The following is a 21,754-nucleotide window of genomic DNA, read 5'->3' on the forward strand; positions in this document are numbered from 1 at the left end:
TGGCTCAGTGGAAAGAGCCTGGGCTTTGGAGTCGGAGGTCATGGGTACAAGCCTCGGCTCCACCAAGTGTCAATCAATCAATCAATTGTATTTATTGAGCGCTTACTGTGTGCAGAGCACTGTACTAAGCGCTTGGGAAGTACAAGTTGGCAACATATAGAGGCAGTCCCTACCCAACAGTGGGCTTACAGTCTAGAACAGTGCCTGGCACATAGCAAACACTTAAATATCAGGAAAAGAAAATTGGGTGGGCAAAAGGAAAGTGGATGAACTGAATTGTGAAGAGTTGAAAAGAATGAACCGTTTAAATGAGGGTGAGAAGGAAGTGGACTGTATCCTTTGCAACGGGCTAGTTTTATAAGTAATAATTGTGTACTGAGCACTGGGGTAGACACCAGGTCATCGGGTCCCACATGGGGCTCACCGTCTAAGTAGGAGGAAGAATAGTTACGCTCCCCATTTTACAGATGCGGGAACTGAGGCACAGAGAAGCTAAAGCGACTCGCCCTTGGTTCACACGGCAGACGAGCGGGAGAGCCGGGATTAGAACCCAGGTCCTCCGATTCCTCGGCCGGGTGCTCTTTCCCCTAGCCCATGCTGCATCTCTGTTAATGTTGTTGTATATATGTATATATGGTTGTACATATTTGTTACATATTTGTAACAAATTTGTAACATATTTGTACAAATATGTACATATTTGTACATATTTATTACTCTATTTATTTATTTATTTATTTATTTTACTTGTACATTTCTATCCTACTTATTTTATTTTGTTGGTATGTTTGGTTCTGTTCTCTGTCTCCCCCTTTTAGACTGTGAGCCCACTGTTGGGTAGGGACTGTCTCTATGTGATGCCAATTTGTACTTCCCAAGCGCTTAGTACAGTGCTCTGCACATGGTAAGCGCTCAATAAATACGATTGATTGATTGATTGATTGATTGATTGATTGTTAAGCGAGGAGCCTCTGGCGTAGGTTGAGGGAGGGCTGGGCACTTGTCGGCGAGCCATTCGGGGTCACTGGACAGATTTATCAATCAATCAATCAGTCGTATTGAGCGCTTACTGTGTGCAGAGCACTGTACTAAGCGCTTGGGAAGTACAAGTTGGCAACATCTAGAGACAGTCCCTACCCAACAGTGGGCTCGCAGTCTAGAGACTGACTTTGTGACTATGGCTTTGGCCGGAAACCTAGAAGAAAAATTGGCACCGGGCCACCCCCGGATTTGGTTTTAGTGGCTTCTTTTAATATACTAAAAAGCGCCCCAGATTAATTCCAAGACATTGGGCGTAATTTATACCCGAAGAACTCGTCGCCGTCGTAGGGAAAGCGGGCCGTTTCTGAGTTTGCTTTCCGCTGAGGAGCGGCGCCGTCTCAGAGGTAACAATGACATGGGCTCCGTCGGTATGTGGTCCGTCTGGCCCTTCCCCTTGGTTACAGATGTTTTGTACGCTCTGGGTTTTTGGACAACTCCGTTGTGTAATTTGGTCAGGATTGTAAAATGTAACCAGCACAGCGGTGCCAGACCCATTTACATCTGGTGAAAAGTCGGTAAAACCTTTTTGGTTTTTTTGTTTGTTTTTTAAAAAGACAACCGAAGGCACCGAGGCGAGAGCAGTTCCTACAAATTCCCCTTCTTTGTAGGAATTGGGGAAATGCAAACAGGCAGAGAGATAGTTCCTCACAGGAATAGTTTCTGTTAGTCTGCTCTGAACATCTTTGGTAAACACTGGTGAATAGTTTTTTGTTTTTTATGGGTTTTTATGGCTTATTATGTGCCCAGCACTGCAGTAATAATAATGATGGTATTTGTTAAGGGCTTACCGCGTGTCAAGCGCTGTTTTAAGCTTTGGGGTAGATGCAAGCTAATCAGGTTGGACGCAGTCTGTGTCCCATTTGGGGCTCACGGCCTTAATCCCCATTTTGCAGATGCAGGAACTGAGTCACGGAGAAGTGAAGTGACTTTCCCAAGGTCACACGGCAGACAAGTGGCCGAGCCGGGATTAGAACCCCGGTTCTTCTGACTCCCAGGCCTGTGGTTATTTATAATCTTTTAGACTGTGAGCCCACTGTTGGGTAGGGACTGTCTCTATATGTTGCCAATCTGTACTTCCCAAGCGCTTAGTACAGTGCTCTGCACATAGTAAGCGCTCAATGAATACGATTGATGATAATCACATATTTATAATTACCATAAATTATTATTATTATTTTAAATACTTATTTATAATAAGTATATAATAAGTATATAATATTTGATTTATAATAAGTATATAATAATATTATTATAAATAAGTATTTATAATAATCACTAGGCCACATTGCTCCTCCGCTAAGCACTGGGGTAGATACCGGCTAATCAGTTCAGAAACAGGCCACGTCCCACACGCCGGTCTAAATCCCCGTTTTACAGATGAGGGGACTGAGGTCCAGAAAAGGGAAGCAACTTGCCCAAGGGTCACCCAGCGGAGAAATGGTGGAGCCGGGATTAGAAGGCAGGTTCTCCTGATTCCCAGGCCCCCGCTCTATCCCGTAAGCCGCGCTGCCTCTTTTCAGCTATTTTGACTCAGTTAAACCATTAGCACAAATACCGCGCAGATAACCCTGTTCCTTTTCCAGCCACGCTTTCCCATGGCCACTTTCCCAGCTGGCCTGGTGACTCCAGCCTCATTCCCAGCCCTCCCTCCTCCCTCAGTCTACCTTCCTCTTCAGTATTGCTCTTTTTCCTCCTTTTCCCCCTCTCCCTTACCTCAGCCCCTCCTAAGGCCCAGCCAGTCACCTCCCAGGAGCTGGAGCCGAGCCAGTCGGAGCCCTTGGCAGGGTCCCAGGTGGGCATCTTCTCTCTCTATACCTGCCAATCAATTGAGCACTTACTGTGTGCAGAGCACTGTACTAGACGCTTGAAGAGTACAAGGTGACAGAGTTGGCAGACACTTTCCCAGCCACACTGACCGTACGGTCTAGAGGAAGACAGCCGGGTCGGACACAGTCCCTGTGGACTGTGGACGCGGGCCATGTCCCATATTGAGCTTGCGGTCTTTATCCGCACTTTGCCGATGAGGTCAGAGAAGCAGCGTGGACTAGTGGGTAGAGCACGGGCCTGGGAGTAAGGGCTAACAGTATTAATTCCCACTTCACAGACGAGGTAGTTGAGGTACAGAGAAGAAGAAGAAGACGACGACGATGGTATTTGCCAAGTGCTTACTTTGTGCCGTGCACTGTTCTAAGCGCTGGGGGAGATACAGGGTGATCAGGTTGTCCCAGGTGGGGCTCGTAGTCCTAATCCCCATTTTACAGATGAGGTAACTGACGCCCAGAGAAGTGAAGTGACTCGCCCAAAGTCACACAGCTGACGAGTGGCGGAGCCGGGATTACAACCCACGACCTCCGACTCCCAAGGCCGGGTTCTTTGCTTTAAGCCACGCAGCTTCTCTTCTTGCCCATGGTCTTCTCTTCTTCTCTTCTTGCCCATAATCACACAGCAGATAAGTGGCGGAGCCGGGTTTAGAACCCAGGTCCCCTGATTCCCGGGCCCGTGTGCTTTCTACTCGGCCACACTGCTTCATGTCATACCGTGTGTGCTCACATGTTCTCTCTTTCTCTCCCTCTCCCCCTCCCTCCCTCTCTCCCTTTCTCCCTCTCTTCCTCTCCCTCTCCCTGTGTCTGTTAAATACAAGCATTCATATTGTATATTTGCAAATCCGTATTTCTAAACCCACATCTGGGAGAGTACTAGTAGGAAAGGCCTGGTGGAAACCGCATAGGACCGAGAGCCAGGAAACCCGAGTTCTAATCGCCGCTCTGCCGTTCGAGTGACCTTGGACAAGTCCCTTTGCTTCTGCGGGGTCTCAGTTTCCTCGTATGTCAAATGGGGATTTCATATCTGTTCGGTGGGACGGGGATTGTGAACCATCGGTTTATTCTGTAGCTGCAGCCGTGCTTAGCCCAGTGCTTTACGCAGAGTTAGCACGCCGAGAAGCACCATGGCCTAGAGGATAGAGTACGGGCTTGGGAGTCGGAAGGCCCTGGGTTCTAATCCTTGCTCTGCCAGTTGTCTCCTTGCATGACTGTGGGCAAGTCACTTTACGTGACTTTTAGACTGTGAGCCCACTGTTGGGTAGGGACTGTCTCTATAGGTTGCCAATTTGTGCTTCCCAAGCGCTTAGTACAGTGCTCTGCACATAGTAAGCGCTCAATAAATACGATTGATTGATTGATTGATTTACGTCTCTGGGCCTCACTTCCTGTTGCCGAATTGTACTTTCCAGGCGCTTAGTACATATTAAGCCCCCTTTTAGACTGTGAGCCCACTGTTGGGTAGGGACTGTCTCTATATGTTGCCAATTTGTGCTTCCCAAGCGCTTAGTACAGTGCTCTGCACATAGTAAGCGCTCAATAAATACGATTGATTGATTGATTGATTGATTTACGTCTCTGGGCCTCACTTCCTGTTGCCGAATTGTACTTTCCAGGCGCTTAGTACATATTAAGCCCCCTTTTAGACTGTGAGCCCACTGTTGGGTAGGGACTGTCTCTATATGTTGCCAACTTGTACTTCGCAAGTGCTTAGTACAGTGCTGTGCACACAGTAAGCGCTCAATAAATACGATTGATGATGATGATGATTAAACGCATAGTACATATTGAGCGCTTACTGTGCGCAGAGCACTGCTTGGCACGTGCTAAGCGCTTAATAAATACCATCAGTATTATTTAGGCACTGGAGCCCAAGGGTTGAGACTCAGAAAATAATAATAATAATAAGGATGGTTTTTGTCAAGTGCTTCCTATGTGCCAGGCGCTGGGATGGATACAAGCAAACTCAGTTGGACACAGTCCCTGTCCCAAGTGGGGCTCACAGCCTCAATCCCCATTTTATAAATGTGTTAACCGAAGCCCAGAAAAGTGAAGTGATTTGTCCAAGGTCACACAGCAGACAAGTGGTGGAGCCGGGATTATTCCCAGGCCCGGGCTCTATCCGCTTCCCGAGCATGAAAATGGACGAGGCTGTGTTCATTTTTTTTGTTCTTCATTTTTTTTTAGAGAGGTCTCCTCGAAGCGTAGACTAACGCATCTTCCCTTCCATGTTTCCCTGTGTTCTGTCGTGGCCGCCCAGGATGGCCAACCACTAGCGGGGTTGATCCAGGACCACATGGTAGCCGGAGCAGGCATGACCACGCGAGGCTGCTTCTTCACCAGGGAGCAGTATATGGAGCTGGTGTACCGGGGGCTGACCGACAAGGTGGGACGCGTGAAGACCTTCCCTCCCGCTATCCTGAAGCCGTATCCCCTGTGGACCGGGAAGCAGGTAACCGGAGCGGGCGGCGGCCTGACTGGAAAAGTTGATCCCGGGATCCGGAGTGGGACGGAGACTGTGTCCAGTTCCGGCCAGTCGTATTTATTGAGACCTTACTGCCGCAAAGCGCGGCTCACCGGAAAGAGCACGGGCTTTGGAGTCGGAGGTCATGGGTTCGAGTGCCAGCTCCACCACGTGTCTGCTGTGTGACCTTGGGCAAGTCACTTCACTTCTCTGAGCCTCGGTTACCTCATCTGTAAAATGGGGATTAAGACTGTGAGCCCCACGTGGGACAACCTGATCACCTTGTATCCCCCCCCCCAGCTCTTAGAACAGTGTTTTGCACTTAGTAAGCGCTTAACAGATGCCATCATTATTATTATTATTATTATTATTATTATTTAAAGCCCAGCGCTTAGAACAGTGCTTTGCACATAGTAAGCGCTTAACAAATACCGTCATCATTATCACCATTCTAAGCGCTTGGGAGAGCACAGCAGAACAATAAATAGGTACATTCCCTGCCCACAGTGAGCTTACAGTCTTGAGGGGGAGACAGACATGAATATAAATCACTAAATGACAGATATGTCCATAAGTGCGTGGGGCTGGGATGGGGGGATGAATAAAGGGAGCAAGTCAGGGTGATGCAGAAGGGAGTGGCAGAAGAGGAAAGAGGGCTTAGTCAGGGAAGGCTCTTGGAGGAGATGTGCCTTCGGTAAGGCTTGGAAGCAGGGGAGAGTCCTTGTCTGTCGGATGTGAAGAGGGAGGGCATTTCAGGCCGGACGGAGGACGTGAGCGAGAGGCCGGCGGTGAGATAAAGACCGAGGTACAGTGAGATGGTTAGCATTAGAGGAGCAGAGTGTGCCGTCTGATTGTAGTAGGAGAGTTGTGAGGTGAGATAGGAGGGAGCAAGGTGATTTAAATGCTTTAAAGCCAATGGTGAGGAGTTTCTGTTTGGTGCGGAAGGATGGACAACCACTGGAGGTTCTGGAGGAGTGGACTGAATGATTTTATAGATCAGTGATCCGGCCAGCAGAGTGACGTATGGGCTGGACTTAGGAGAGACAGGAGGCAGGGAAGTCAGCAAGGAGGCTGATGCAGTAATCACAGCAAGGTAGGATAAGATTGCTGCTTCTTCTTATCTACATGCGCCATTTCAGTGGCAGTAATAATCAGTGGGTTTACTTGGCATATTGCAGGGCACATGGTTGGAACATAGTAAGCACTTTGTAAGAAACACAATTAATGTTATAAGGGAGCCAACTGGATTAGACTGGAGAGAGCTCACTCAGTTTGGGGAAAGCATGGTCTTTCTTCCCTGTAAACTTGGGTTTTGCTGCTTTAATTTCCCACACTGAACCCATTCCGGTGCAAACCCAGGCTCCTGTGCCCTTCTCAACCCATAGAAATGACTTTCTCTTCTTACGATGATTGTATCTTGGTTAGAGTGCCATCTCCTTGGGGACAAGGCCTTTAAAACCCAGTATCAATCAGTGGTATTTATTGAGCGCTCACTGTGTGCAGAGCATTGTACTAAGCACTTGGGAGAGTATAGTAAAACAATTGGTAGACACATTCCTTGCCCACAATGAGCTTACAGGCTCTGGTGGTTACCTTTTTAACCCTGGTGATGAGCAGAATCACGAACTGGGTGGAGATGGATTTTTCTGGGCAGGGGATGAACTGATTTGTAAGCTGTTGCTCTCTAGGTCTGTTTTTCCTTAGACCACACCAACATCATTTTCAAAAAGGGAACAAGTTTCAGAACTTTTTTTAGGGTCCCGAGAAATAAGCCGCAAGCCCGCCGAGCGGGTTACAACCTCGGGGCATTTCTCGGAAACACTTTGTTTACTCCTCCTTCCCCTTTCCCACTGAAAGTCATCCGTCTCTGTCACCAGTAGCCAATGCCAAAATAGGTCACTTTAGAGAGATGGAGTGTCTCTTCACTTCGCTCGTAGACTTCCTGCCTTTCGGATTGGAACCCAAACCCCCGGGAAGCATTTGTTTCCTCTGTGGGCAAGTTTGCGGGTAGGTATTTGGGAGGCGCGTACGTTCAGCCGCTCGCACCGTGGTAACAGCGACAGATCACGAAGTGCTTACATTTGGTGCAGATTTAATCTCGTCCCTGATTGCAGCTTCCCCAGGCTGATCTTGGGGCTGGGCAGCTGTTTCCCTTGATTTACCGTCCAAGTATGCTTTCCCCCGAAGCCTTGAGCTTAAATACCCTTAAATACAAGGGTATTTAAGCTCTTAATGTGGACAGAGCACTACTGAGCACCTGGAGAGAATACTAGGCATCGTCCCCGTCCCTACAGTGACGGAGAAGTTGATTCCCCTAGTCTTGCTGACCGATGTCTCTTTCATCGCTATGATGGCTATTTCTTGATGACCGTTTGCCTCGACTTGTGTCCATCTTTCGCTCAGCCTAGTGGATTTGGCAAGAGTGGCTTCAGAGCCTGTTGCAGGACTGACCACAGATAACCTCTCACCATTTATTGAGCACCCGCAAGTCCTCGCTGCTAGACTGTAAGCTCACTGTGGGTGGGGAATGTGTCTTTTTATTGTTATTATTGTACTCTCCCAAGTGCTTAGTACAGTGCTCTCTCTCTGCACACAGTAAGTGCTGAATAAATACATTTGATGGGTGTCTTAATGGGACTGGGGGATTTAGGAGGGAAGAATTATCTGTCCACACGATCCGTTTTCAGCGGCCAGGGGTGTGTTTGGGCTGGTTCAGGCCGAGGGTGGTGATGACCCAGCCAAGGGGTGAGTCGGGTGTCTGTATGATTTGGATCCGAGACTAGCACACATCATTGAGGAAAAATTTGGGTAGACAGAGTCTTGATTTTGTGGGTTATCTTTTTCCATTCCCTGAACTAAGTTTGGGTGACCACACCATGCAGATAAGGTGATGGAATGACCAGTTCAAAGCTAAGGATTACGGTCTCTAGACTATAAGCTGCTTGTGGGCAGACATTGTGTCCGCCAACTTTATTTTTTTTTTAAATCATATTTCTTAAGCACGTACTATGTGCCAGGCACTGGACTAAGCGCTGGGGTAGTCCATGTCCCGCATGGGGCTAACAGTTTTAATGTCCATTTTGCAGATGAGGCAACTGAGCCACGGAGAAGCAACGTGGCTTGCCCGAGGTCACACAGCAGACAAGTGGCAGAGCTGGGATTTGAACCCATGGCCGGTGCTGTCTCCATTAGGCCACACTGCTTCTGTTGCCAACTGGAAATGAATTGAGCACCGGGGCCAACTGTGAACAATTCTAGATCCTTTTGTTAAAACGAGTGTGGGTTTGTGGGTGAATGGGGGTGAAAATAAGTTCAGAAAGGGTCGCCGGCGTATGTCCTCCGTGATAGAGAACCCGAATGTCGTTTCCGTCCCCTCCGATTGTCCGGGGAGAGACCCCCAAAACCTGACCGCCCTCTGCTCCTTTGCAGATCGTCTCTACGCTGCTGATCAACGTGATCCCCGAAAATCACCTCGCGCTGAATTTGTCGGGGAAGGCGAAGATCAACGGGAAGGCCTGGGTGAAGGAAAGTCCCCGAGCCACTCCTGGCTTCGACCCCGAGACCATGTGCGAGTCCCAGGTACATTCCCAGGGTTTTGACAGGGTCACGGGGAGCCTGGGTGGTTTGTTGGTTTTTCTTGTAAGAGGAATTAATGAGAATCAGGGTATTTATTAAGTGCTTACCGGGTGCCAGCCACTGTTCTAAGCACTGGGGTAGTATGCAAGATAATCGGGTTGGACACGGTCCCTGTCCCACGTCGGGTTCACAGTCTTCGTCCCCGTTTGACAGGTGAGGGAACTGAGGCGCAGAGACAGTGAAGCGACTTGCCCAAGGTCACACAGCAGATGAGTGGCGGAGCCGAGATTAGAACCCATGACCTCTGACTCCTAGGCCCGCTCAGTGGGAAGAGCCCGGGCTTTGGAGTCAGAGGTCACGGGTTCAAATCCCGGCTCCGCCAACCGTCGGCTGTGTGACTTTGGGTAAGTCACTTCACTTCTCTGGGCCTCAGTTCCCCTCATCTGTGAAACGGGGATTAAAACTGTGAGGCCCCCCGCGGGACAACCTGATCACCTTGTCACCTCCCCAGCGCTTAGAGCAGTGCTTTGCACATAGTAAGCGCTTAATAAATACCATCATTATTATTATTACCCACTAAGCCACGCTGCTCCTAATGAAAGGAGAGGAAGGAGGAGGGAAGGCGGGGCTGGAGAGGAGCGGCTAAGACGTTTGCTAGTCTGGTTCTCCCTGCTTCTCTATCACAAGCACAGATTGTATGCGTTTAACAAATGCCACCGCAATAATAATAATAATAATAATAATTATTATTATTATTATTATTATTAGGTGATCATCCGAGAAGGGGAGCTGCTCTGCGGGGTGCTGGACAAAGCTCACTACGGCAGCTCGGCCTACGGCCTGGTTCACTGCTGCTACGAAGTGTACGGGGGCGAGACCAGCGGCAAAGTGCTCACCTGCCTGGCTCGCCTCTTCACCGCCTACTTACAGCTCTACAAGGGTTTCACGATGGGTGAGCGACGCCTCCTTTCCCCCCCCCGACCCCCCGGGCTCCTACGGGGTCAACCGGCCCGAGAGTCGCTTTGGAACAACGCCGATCATTTTTCAAATTGTGGTTTTTAAGTCCCGACAGTGGGTCGAGCCCTGTGGTAAGCAGCGGACACGTCGATGGTATTTATTGATCCGTCCCTCCATCTTCAAAGCCCTTCTATACTCCTGCCTGTTCCGTGAAGCTTTCCTGAATTCACGTCCCCTGTCTCCCGGGTCACACCCTCCCTTCTGTCATCTCAGCCCTTTTGCTCTCACTGTTTGCATTTTCATCATTCCGTCGTATTTATTGAGCGCTCACTGTGTGCGGCGCGTTGTGCTAAGTGTTTGAGAGAGTGACATGTAATAATAAGCAGACAGATTCACATTCCCTGCCCACAACGAGCTTACTGCATATCACTGTAATAATAATAATAATAATGGTATTAAGCGCTTACTATGTGCAAAGCACTGTTCTAAGTCTACTATTGGAACCCGTTTGGTAAGGAATTCTTAAGTGCTTACTATGTACCAGGTATTTGTGTGCAAATTTGTTGTCTATTTATTCATATTAATGTCTGTCTCCCCCTCTAGAATGTAAGCTCACTGTGGGCGGGGGATATGTCAGTTTATTGTTGCGCTGTACTCTTCCAAGCGCTTAGTACAGAGCTCTGCGCATAGTAAGCGCTCAATAAATATGATTGAATGTACTGAGCAGTCGGGCAGATACAAGGTCATCTGGTTGACCTGTCTCACATAGGGCTCAGTCTTAATCCTCGTTTTACAGACGAGGTAACTGTGGCACAGATCAGTGAAGTGACTTGCCCCAAGTCGCACAGCGGGCAAGTGGCAGAGCTGGGATTAGGACCCAGGTCATCATCAATCGTATTTATTGAGCGCTTACTGTGTGCAGAGCACTGTCTCTGTCCTCTGTCTCCCAGGCCTGCGCTTGTTCCTTTAAGCTATACTGCCTCTAATCTCTGCCATCGGCAAGTCATTTATGATGACGATGATGCTGGTGGCATTTATGAAGCGCTTCCTCTGTGCAAAGCACTGTTCTAAGCACCGGGGAGGTTACAGGGTGATCGGGTTGCCCCACCGGGGGCTCACAGTCTTAATCCCCATTTTCCAGATGAGGGAACCGAGGCCCAGAGAAGAGCCGGGATTCGAACCCATGACCTCTGACTCCCAAACCCGGGCTCTTTCCACTGAGCCACGCTGCTTCTCAACAGAACCGTTCAGGTCACGTTTCCCCCCTCTTCAGGAACCTCCAGTGGTTGCCCATCCACCTCCGCGTCCAACAGAAACTCTTTACCGTTGGCTTTAAAGGCCTCCATCAGATCACCCCACCCTACTTCACCTCATTAATCTCCTACTGCACCCCACTACTGCATCCCCTACTACACTCTGCTCCTCTAGCACCAGCTCCCTCACTGTGCCCTGACCTCATCCATCATCATCATCATCATCGTCATCATCAATCGTATTTATTGAGCGCTTACTATGTGCGGAGCACCGTACTAAGCGCTTGGGAAGTACAAATTGGCAACATATAGAGACAGTCATCATCATCAATCGTATTTATTGAGCGCTTACTATGTGCGGAGCACCGTACTAAGCGCTTGGGAAGTACAAATTGGCAACATATAGAGACGGTCATCATCATCAATCGTATTTATTGAGCGCTTACTATGTGCGGAGCACCGTACTAAGCGCTTGGGAAGTACAAATTGGCAACGTATAGAGACAGTCGCTACCCAACAGTGGGCTCACAGTCTAAAATCCATCTTGCCTCCGACGCCTTTCCCACATCCTCCCCCAACCTGGAACTCCCTCCCGCTCCGTATATACGCCAGTCCACCCCTCTTCTTCACCTTCAAACCATTACTAAAGTCAAATCTCCTCTGAGGCCTTCCCCCGAATAAACCCTCTTTTCCCTGGCTCCCTCTCCGTCTTCCATTTACTTCAATCTGTGACCTCCGGACACCCCACAGTGCTTGTGTACGTATCTCTGAATTATAAATGGTAAGTTATTTATTCATAAATAAAGCATTCGTTTATTCAGTCAATCAATCGTATTTAGTGAGCGCTTACCGTGTGCAGAGCACTGCGCTAAGCGCTTGGGAAGTACAAATCGACAACATAAAAGAAGCAGCGTGGCTTAATGGATGGGGCACGGACCTGGGAATCAGAAGGACCTGGGTTCTAATCCCGACTCCGTCTGTGAGCCCGTTTTTAGACTGTGAGCCCACTGTTGGGTAGGAACTGTCTCTATATGTTGCCAATTTGTACTTCCCAAGTGCTTAGTACAGTGCTCTGCACACAGTAAGCGCTCAATAAATACGATTGATGACTCCGTCACATCTGTGTATATGTATATATACATGCACCTGTATATATGTATATATGTTTGTACATATTACTCTATTTTACTTGTACGTATTTATTCTATTTATTTTATTTTGTTAATACGTTTTGTTTTGGTGTCTGTCTCCCCCTTCTAGACTGTGAGCCCGCTGTTGGGTAGGGACCGTCTCTATATCATCAATCGTATTTATTGAGCGCTTACTGTGCGCAGAGCACTGGACTAAGCGCTTGGGAAGTCCAAGCTGGCAACATATAGAGACGGTCCCTACCCAACAGTGGGATGTTGCCAACTTGAACTTCCCAAGCGCTTAGTCCAGTGCTCTGCACACAGTAAGCGCTCAATAAATACGATTGAACGAATGAATGTCTGCTGCGTGACCTCGGGCAAGTCACTTCACTTCTCCGTGCCTCAGTTACCTCATCTATAAAATGGGGATAAGAGTGTGAGCCCCATGTGGGACAAGGGACTGTGTCCAACCCGATTAACTTGAATCCATCCCAGCGCTTGCAACGGTGTGTGGCACAAAGTAAGTGTTTAGCAAGTACCATCATTATTATTATTGTTATTCTATTAACATCCGTATCCACCTCTAGATTTGTAGTCTTGTTGTGGGCAGGGAACGTGCACGCTAATTCTGTGGTATTGTACTCTCCCAAGCACTTAGTACAGAGCTCTGCGCATATTTATTTATTTTACTTGTACATATGTATTCTATTTAATTTATTTTGTTAGTATGTTCGGTTTTGTTCTCTGTCTCCCCCCTTTTAGACTGTGAGCCCACTGTTGGGTAGGGACTGTCTCTATATGTTGCCAATTTCCCAAGCACTAGGTACAGTGCTCTGCACATAGTAAGCGCTCAATAAATACGATTGATGATTGATGATTTATTTTACTTGTACATATCTATTCTATTTATTTTATTTTGTTAGTGTGTTTGCTTTTGTTCTCTGTCTCCCCCCTTTTAGACTGTGAGCCCACTGTTGGGTAGGGACTGTCTCTATATGTTGCCAACTTCCCAAGCGCTTAGTACAGTGCTCTGCACATAGTAAGCGCTCAATAAATACGATTGACGATGACAGTCAGGGGGGAGAAAATGCGACCAGTCGATCAGTTGCGTTTGTACCTTCGCAGGCGTGGAAGACATTCTGGTCAGACCCCAAGCCGACATCAGGAGACGCACCGTCATTGAAGAGTCCACCCTCTGTGGCCACAGGGTAGGGTCCTGGGGCGGGGAAGGAGGGGGTCGAGGAAGAAAGGGAAGAGGGAATTGCAAATCGTGGGGGCCCTCTTGGACTGAGGCCCGGCAACCTCCCCTTTTCTCCTCCCAGGCGGTCAGAGCGGCGTTTAACCTGCCAGAAACAGCATCGCAGGAGGAGGTCCAGGGGCGCTGGCAAGACGCCCATCTCTCCCAAGATCAGAAGGATTTCAACATGGTAGATCTGAAGTTCAAGGAAGAAGTGAACCATTACAGCAATGAGATCAATAAGGTTAGCTCCCTTGATTACCGTGACGGGGAAGGTGAGTGCGCTCGCTTCCCTCCTTTCGGGAACCGGGAGAGTTTTGGGGAGAGTCCAGGCTCTGCAGATTGGGAAAATCCAGGTAAACCTGACCCTATCAGGTACGGGATTATTTCTTTATATTAATGTCTGTATCCCCCTCCAGTCAATCAATCAATCAATCAATCAATCAATCGTATTTATTGAGCGCTTACTATGTGCAGAGCACTGTGCTAAACGCTTGGGAAGTACAAATTGGCAACACATAGAGACAGTCCCTACCCAACAGTGGGCTCACAGTCTAAAACTGGGAGACAGAGAACAGAACCAAACATACCAACAAAATAAAATAAATAGGATAGAAATGTACAAGTAAAATAAATAAATAAATAAATAAACAGAGTAATAAATGTGTACAACCATATATACATATATACAGGTGCTGTGGGGAAGGGAAGGAGGTAAGATGGGGGGATGGAGAGGGGGACGAGGGGGAGAGGAGGGAAGGGGCTCAGTCTGGGAAGGCCTCCTGGAGGAGGTGAGCTCTCAGCAGGGCCTTGAAGGGAGGAAGAGAGCTAGCTTGGCGGATGGGCAGAGGGAGGGCATTCCAGGCCCGGGGGATGACGTGGGCCGGGGGTCGACGGCGGGACAGGCGAGAACGAGGTACATTGAGGAGAACGAGGTACAGTGAGGGTATCAAGAAATCAAGGGTATTTCTTGAGCCCTTACCATGTGTAGAGCACCGTACAACGGAATCAATCCGTCAGCTCTTGGGCTGGGAATGTCTCTACCAACTCTGTCCTATTGTGCCCTTTCCAGTGCTCTGCACATAGTAAGCGCTCGATAAATACGATTGATTGATAGTACAGAGCTCTGCAACAATAAGTGCTCAATGAATACCACTGGTTGATCGGATGGTGTGGTCTCGCTAAACATTCGGGAGCGCAGTGGAATCTGTGAAAATGAGAACCCCTTCCTTCATAGTAATAATCGCGCTGGTATTATTAGGCGTTACTTTGTTCTGAGCACCAAGGTGGATACATTCAAATCATACGCCATCCCTCTCCAACTTGGGGCTCACAGTCTGAGGGGGATCCGCGGGTGTCTTTTCCCGTCTCTTCCCACCCCGCTCCACTCCGAAAACCCTTTCCCGGCCCCCGAGGCTGAGCTTGAGGCCGAGAGATCGTTCAGGCCAAAGAGATTGATCGAGCATCTAGTGGAGGGGACACGGACCTGGGAATCAGAAGACCTGGTTTCTAATCCCAGCTCCACTTTTCTGTGCCTCAGTTACCTCATCTGTTTTTTTTTAAAAAAAAACAAAACACCCAAAAAAACAGGAATTAACTCCTACTCCCTATCTAGACCAAGGACAGGGACTGCATCGAAAGTGATAACCTTGTAATAATAAGAGTAATGATGGCAGATTGAGCCCCTTCCTTCCTCTCCCCCTCATCCCCCTCTCCATCCCCCCTTCTTACCTCCTTCCCTTCCCCACAGCACCTGTATATATGTATATATGTTTGTACATATTTATTACTCTATTTATTTTACTTGTACATATCTATTCTATATATTTTATTTTGTTAGTATGTTTGGTTTTGTTCTCTGTCTCCCCCTTTTAGACTGTGAGCCCACTGTTGGGTAGGGACTGTCTCTATATGTTGCCAATTTGTACTTCCCAAGCGCTTAGTACAGTGCTCTGCACATAGTAAGCGCTCAATAAATACGATTGATGATGATGATGGCATTTAAGTGCTTACTATGTGCTAGACAGTGTCCTAAGCACTGGGGTGGATACAGGCAAATCAAGCCTTCCCAGACTGAGCCCCCTTTTTCCTCTCTTCCTCTCCATCCCCCCCGCCCTACCTCCTTCTCCTCCCCACAGCACCTGAATATAGGTTTGTACAGATTTATTACTCTATTTCACTTGTACTTATTTACTATTCTATTTCTTTGGTTAATGATGTGCATTTAGCTTTAACTCTATGTGTTCTGACGACTTGACCCCTGTCCACATGTTTTGTTTTGTTGTCTGTCTCCCCCTTCTAGACTGTGAGCCTGTTGTTGGGTAGGGACCGTCTCTATATGTTGCCGACTTGTAATAATAATAATAATAATAATAATAGCATTTATTAAGCGCTTACTATGTGCAAAGCACTGTTCTAAGCGCTGGGGAGATTACAAGGTGATCAGGTTGTCCCACGGGGGGGCTCACAGTCTTAATCCCCATTTTACAGATGAGGTAACTGAGGCCCAGAGAAGTGAAGTGACTTGCCCAAAGTCACACAGCTGACAGTTGGTGGAGCCGGGGTTTGAACCCATGACCTCTGACTCCAAAGCCCGTGCTCTTTTCCACTGAGCCACGCCGCTTCTCTCCCAAGCACTTAGTACAGTGCTCTGCACACAATAAGCACTCAATAAATACAACTGAATGAATGAATGAATGAGTGCATTCCCTGTCCCATGTGGAGCTTTACAGCCTCACTCCCCATTTGACAGATGAGGGAACTGAGACACATAGAGGTGAAGTGACCGGCCCAAGGTCGCACAGCAGACTGGTGGCAGTGCTGGGATTGTCTACCCCAGCGCTTAGAATAGTGTTTAACATGTAGTAAGCGCTTAACTAATGCCATTTAAAAAACAATCGAGCATCCTTCTTGCCTTTAAGGTGGCAAAGGGTGCGGCTATGGGGAGAGAGAAAGCGCAGTGGAAATCGGTAGGGTCTCACGGTGCTAACCTTCTCATTGTGCCCCGAACTCGCCGCTGACCCCTGACCCACGTCCTGCCTCTGGCTGGAACGCCCCCCCTCCTCAAATCTGACAGACAATCACTCTCCCCCCAACCTTCAAAGCCTTATTGAAGGCCCATCTCCTCCAAGAGGCCCTCCCAGATTAAGCCCCACTTTTCCTCATCTCCCACTGCTTTCTGCATCTCCCTGACTTGCTCCCTTTGCTCTCCCCCCACCACAACCAGCCCCAAAACACTTCTGAAAATACACGTAACTTTATTTATTTGTACTGATGTCTGTCTCCACCCTCCTCTAATAATAATAATAATAATGATGATGGCATTTATTAAGCACTTACTATGTGCAAAGCACTGTTCTAAGCGCTGGGGAGGTTACAGGGTGATCAGGTTGTCCCATGGGGGGCTCACAGTCTTCATCCCCATTTTACAGATGAGGGAACTGAGGCCCAGAGAAGTGAAGTGACTAGCCCAAAGTCACAAAGCTGACAACTGGCGGGGCCGGGATTTGAACCCGTGACCTCTGACTCCAAAGCCCGTGCTCTTTCCACTGAGCCAGGCTGCTTCTCTAGACCGTGAGCTCATTGTTGGCAGGGAATGTCACTGTTTATTGTTGTATTGTGCTTTCCCAAGCGCTTAGTACAGAGCAGTGCTCACAGTAATAATAATGATGGCATTTATTAGGCACTTCCTAGGTGCAAAGCCCTGTTCTAAGCACCGGGGAGGTTACAAGGTGATCAGATTGTCCCACGGGGGGCTCACAGTCCTCACCCCCATTTTACGGATGAGGGAACTGAGGCACAGAGAAGTTAAGTGACTTGCCCAAAATCACACAGCTGACAGTTGGCAGAGTCGAGATTTGAACCCATGACCTCTGACTCCAAAGCCCGTGCTCTTTCCATTGAGCCATGCTGCTTCTGTATATATGTATATCACCGGTATATATGTATATATGTTTGTACATATTTATTACTCTATTTATTTATTTATCTTGTACATATCTATTCTATTTATTTTATTTTGTTAGTACGTTCAGTTTTGTTCTCCGTCTCCCCCTTCTAGACTGTGAGCCCGCTGTTGGGTAGGGACTGTCTCTATGTGTTGCCGACTTGGACTTCCTAAGGGCTTAGTACAGTGCTCTGCACACAGTAAGCGCTCATTAAGTACGATTGATTGATTGAGTCTTTATTAAAGCACTTCTCACAGTAAGTGCTTAATAAAAACGATTGAGTGAGGGAATGAGTGAGGAGTCCTGCATCAGCCGCACAACTTGCAACGGCTGGACCGAAGAGCACGGCCACGGGATTTTTCAGGGGTGATTGTCCCTTGGAGGGTTTACCCGTTTCCGCCTTCTGATTTGGGCGGTGGAGCAGGGCAAAGGGGGTGAAATTCAACCCAGTCCATTTCACTCCCAGGCAGCAGATCCGCTAAACGCTGTAGAGGGGAAAGAAAATTTTAAGTTGCGGCTGACGTGGGGGGATGCTCCGTGGATTGCGGTCGCCTTTGTCCGTCCCCCCGCCACGTTGGCACGACTTTCGTGGAGGTGGCGTACAGTCCCGGGGTCCGCCGGCACTGCGTCACCCTTCCTTCCTCCCCGCCGTCCCCCGCGTTGACCTGCCGGTATCTCTTGTCAGGCCTGCATGCCGTTTGGCCTTCACCGGCAGTTCCCGGAAAACAACCTGCAGATGATGGTGCAGTCGGGAGCCAAGGGATCGACCGTGAACACGATGCAGGTGAGAATCGGAGGAGGCTCATCTCCTCCCCGGCTGGTGGGACCCTCCTGAACGGGAAGGGGGGTCGGTGTGAGGTTCGGTGCCCGTATTAGGACCCCTGGGCAGTCGGAGGGAGACGGAAGAAATAGAGGCAGCGTGGCCTAGTGGATAGAGCACGGGCTTGAGAGTCGGAAGGACTTGGGTTCTAATCCCACCTCTGCCCCTCGCCTGCTGCGAGACTTTGGGGTGGGGTGGATGCAAGCAAATAGGGTTGGACACAGTCCCTGTCCCACCTGGGCCTCAGGATCTCAATCCCCGTTTTCCAGATGGAGGAACTGAGGCCCAGGGAAGCGAAGTGACTTGCCCCAGGTCAGCCAGTGAAGCTGAAGGGTAGAGGGAACAAAGGAATGATCTAGATACGGTGCGGGAAGCAAGGGTGATGATAAATGCAGTTGGGGGGGGCCCGGTGGGTTGGGTTTTTTTCTTTCTTTTTCCTTTTCCTGCTCCCAGCATCGTCCCCAATTTTGCCGGATTGACTTTTTCCTCCCCCAGATCTCCTGTCTGCTGGGTCAGATTGAATTGGAAGGCCGAAGACCTCCACTGATGCCCTCTGGAAAGTCGCTGCCGTGTTTCCAGCCCTATGAAGTGACCCCCCTATCCGGGGGCTTCGTCACCGGCAGATTTCTCACCGGCATCAAACCACCAGTTTGTCATTCCTCGTTCCTCCTCCGCTCCCCCCCGGCTTCTGTCTTTAGTCACGTCCCACGAATAGGGCTCCGGGCATCCTTCATTCATTCAGTCATACTTACTGAGCGCTCACTGTGTGCCAAGCGCTATACTAGGCGCTTGGAAGAGTACACTACAACAACAGACACATCCCCTGCCCACAGCGAGCTCACAGTCTGGAGTGTGACTGTGAATGCAGACCGTGAACGCAAACAGCCAAGCCCTAGCAGACACCATCAGAGGGGCCGCGGCTCATTTAGGCTACACTGGGAAGTCGGAGGTGGACGGGAACGACCCAACTAAATCGGAGTTTTGGCTCGCGGGGCTAAGTCTCGGCGGGTCCCTGTGGCAGGGAGTAAGGGCTCGTGCCATCGGGGCCACCGACGAGCTCGATATGGGCAGGGAATGTGTCTGTTGTACTCTCCCAGGCGCTCAGTACAGTGTTCTGCGCACAGTAAGCTCTCGATCAATACAATTTTATGAACGAGTGAGTGAAAAACAGCCCCTCCGTGGAAAGCGAGAATGGGGACACGTGATCAAGCGCGTGTGAGCTTGCGGGCTCTGGGGACGGAGAGAGATCATTTCCCCCGTGAGTGATAATCAGCCCGTAGGTATGGCTTGGTAATGGATCCCTCAGAGAGGCATTTTCCACACTGGGATTTGTTTGGAGTTGCCTTTGGCTTGTGTTTAGAAGTTTTTACCATCTAGACTAATGAGTCTCCCTGTGGTTTGTTGTTTTTCTCTCCCTCTCTCCCCCCGGCAGGAGTTCTTCTTTCACTGCATGGCCGGGAGGGAAGGTTTGGTAGATACAGCTGTCAAAACCAGCCGATCGGGATACCTCCAGAGGTAAAAAGCTGATTATAATATCCTCCACCACTTTTTCCTCTCCTTTTTTTTTTAAAAAAAAATGGTATTTGTTAAGCACTACTGGGGTAGATACAAGATATTCATTTTTTCCCCCTTTATTTTGAAAGGGTATTTAAGTGCTTATTATATGCCAGGCACTGTACTAAGGGCTGAGGTAGATACAGATCATTAGAGTTGTGTTTATTTTTATGGGATATTTCTTACGTGCTTAGTAGGTGCCAGGGATTGTACTAAATGCTGGGGTAGGTACAAGATAATCAGGTTTTTTTGTTGTTGTTGTTATAAATGGTATCTAAGTGCTTACCATGGGCCAGGCACTGTACTAAGTGCTGGGGTAGATACAGGATAATCAGGTTGGACACAGTCCATTTCTTACAAGGAGCTCTCAGTCTCAATCCCCGTTTTACAGATGAGGGAACTGAGGCTCAGGGACTGGCCCAAGGTCACACAGCAGACACGTGACAGAGGTGGGATTAGAACTCAGGTCATCCAACTCCCAGGCCCGTAGTCTTCTCATTGAGCCACACTGCCTCCCTGCTTGGGTTCTTAGCTGCTCTTTCACCTTTCATTCATTCATTCAGTTGTATTTATTGAGCGCTTGCTGCGTGCAGAGCACTGGACTAAGCGCTTGGGATGTACAAGTCGGCAACATCTAGAGACGGTCCCTACCCAACAATGGGCTCACAGTCTAGATCTAACTGTATAACTATATCTGATAGGGCCTGTGTGCATGCCATGAAAAGGGATCAAATTTCAATTTAAGGCTGATGTTCCTCCTATAGGAAACATTTGTTTGCATTAATATATTTCCATTATTTCCAATAGTATATTGATATATTCAGCAGAAATTGATTAGACAAGTCACTTGACTTCTCTGTGCCTCCATTTCCTCATCTGTAAACCGAGGATCAGATATCTTGCCTCTCCTTAGACCGTGACCCCCATGTGGGACAAGGACGAGGTCTGACCCATCTGTGCCTCCATTTCCTCATCTGTAAACCGAGGATCAGATATCATCATCATCAATCGTATTTATTGAGCGCTTACAGTGTGCAGAGCACTGTACTAAGCACTTAGCGTTAATATATTTCCATTATTTCTAATAATATATTAATATATTCAGCAGAAATTGATTAGACAAGTCACTTCTCTGTGCCTCCATTTCCTCATCTGTAAACCGAGGATCAGATATCTTGCCTCTGCTTAGACCGTGAGCCCCATGTGGGACAAGGATGAGGTCTGACCCATCTACCCCAATGCTCTCAGACTTAATTCGTATTTTACAGTATGTAGTTGTCCGCTGTGTAACCTCGGGCAAGTCACTGGAACATAATAAGCGCTTAACAAGTACCATTTGGAAAAAAATAATCCAAAACCCCGATTAGCTGATATAATGAGGTAACTGCTCCTCAGCCATCTCATCTATAAAATGGGGATTGTCTGTGAGCGCCACGTGAGGCTTGAACTACGTCCAGTCTTAATAGTAGTAATGATGGCATTTATTGAGCGCTTACTATGTGCAAAGCACTCTTTCTAAGCGCCAGGGGAGGTTACAAGGTAATCAGGTTGTCCCACGGGGGGGCTCACAGTCTTAATCCCCATTTTACAGATGAGGGAACTGCGGCCCAGAGAAGTGAAGTGACTTGCCCAAAGTCACACAGCGGACAGTTGGCGGAGCGGGGATTTGAACCCATGACCTCTGACTCCAAAGCCCGTTGCTCTTTCCACCGAGCCACGCTGCTTCTCAGTCTTATTAGTCTGTATCTATCCCAGCGCTTAGTAACCGTGCCTGGCACATAGTAAGTGCTTATCAAGTACGCTTCATCATCATCATCAATCGTATTTATTGAGCGCTTACTGTGTGCAGAGCGCTGTACTAAGCGCTTGGGAAGTACAAGTTGGCAACATATAGAGACAGTCCCTACCCCAACAGTGGGCTCACAGGCTTAAACTCCCCCCCTCCGACCCAAATC

The 21,754-nt window shown here is 48.5% G+C and overlaps 1 protein-coding gene across 2 annotated transcripts in view; it reads left to right on the forward strand.

Moving 5' to 3' along the window:
- POLR1A (RNA polymerase I subunit A) overlaps positions 1-21,754 on the forward strand; it is an 82,850-nt gene that overhangs the window by 26,184 nt on the left and 34,912 nt on the right. For both annotated transcript variants that reach the window (XM_038752372.1, XM_038752373.1), the window contains exons 14-21: positions 5,122-5,313; positions 8,755-8,904; positions 9,670-9,853; positions 13,367-13,449; positions 13,564-13,722; positions 18,111-18,209; positions 18,741-18,893; positions 19,678-19,760. In XM_038752372.1, the coding sequence (XP_038608300.1) occupies positions 5,122-5,313; positions 8,755-8,904; positions 9,670-9,853; positions 13,367-13,449; positions 13,564-13,722; positions 18,111-18,209; positions 18,741-18,893; positions 19,678-19,760 (1,103 nt within the window). The remainder of the gene's footprint in view (positions 1-5,121; positions 5,314-8,754; positions 8,905-9,669; positions 9,854-13,366; positions 13,450-13,563; positions 13,723-18,110; positions 18,210-18,740; positions 18,894-19,677; positions 19,761-21,754) is intronic.

The sequence above is a fragment of the Tachyglossus aculeatus genome, chromosome 10 (genome assembly GCF_015852505.1).
Source record: "Tachyglossus aculeatus isolate mTacAcu1 chromosome 10, mTacAcu1.pri, whole genome shotgun sequence".
Taxonomy (NCBI): domain Eukaryota; kingdom Metazoa; phylum Chordata; class Mammalia; order Monotremata; family Tachyglossidae; genus Tachyglossus; species Tachyglossus aculeatus.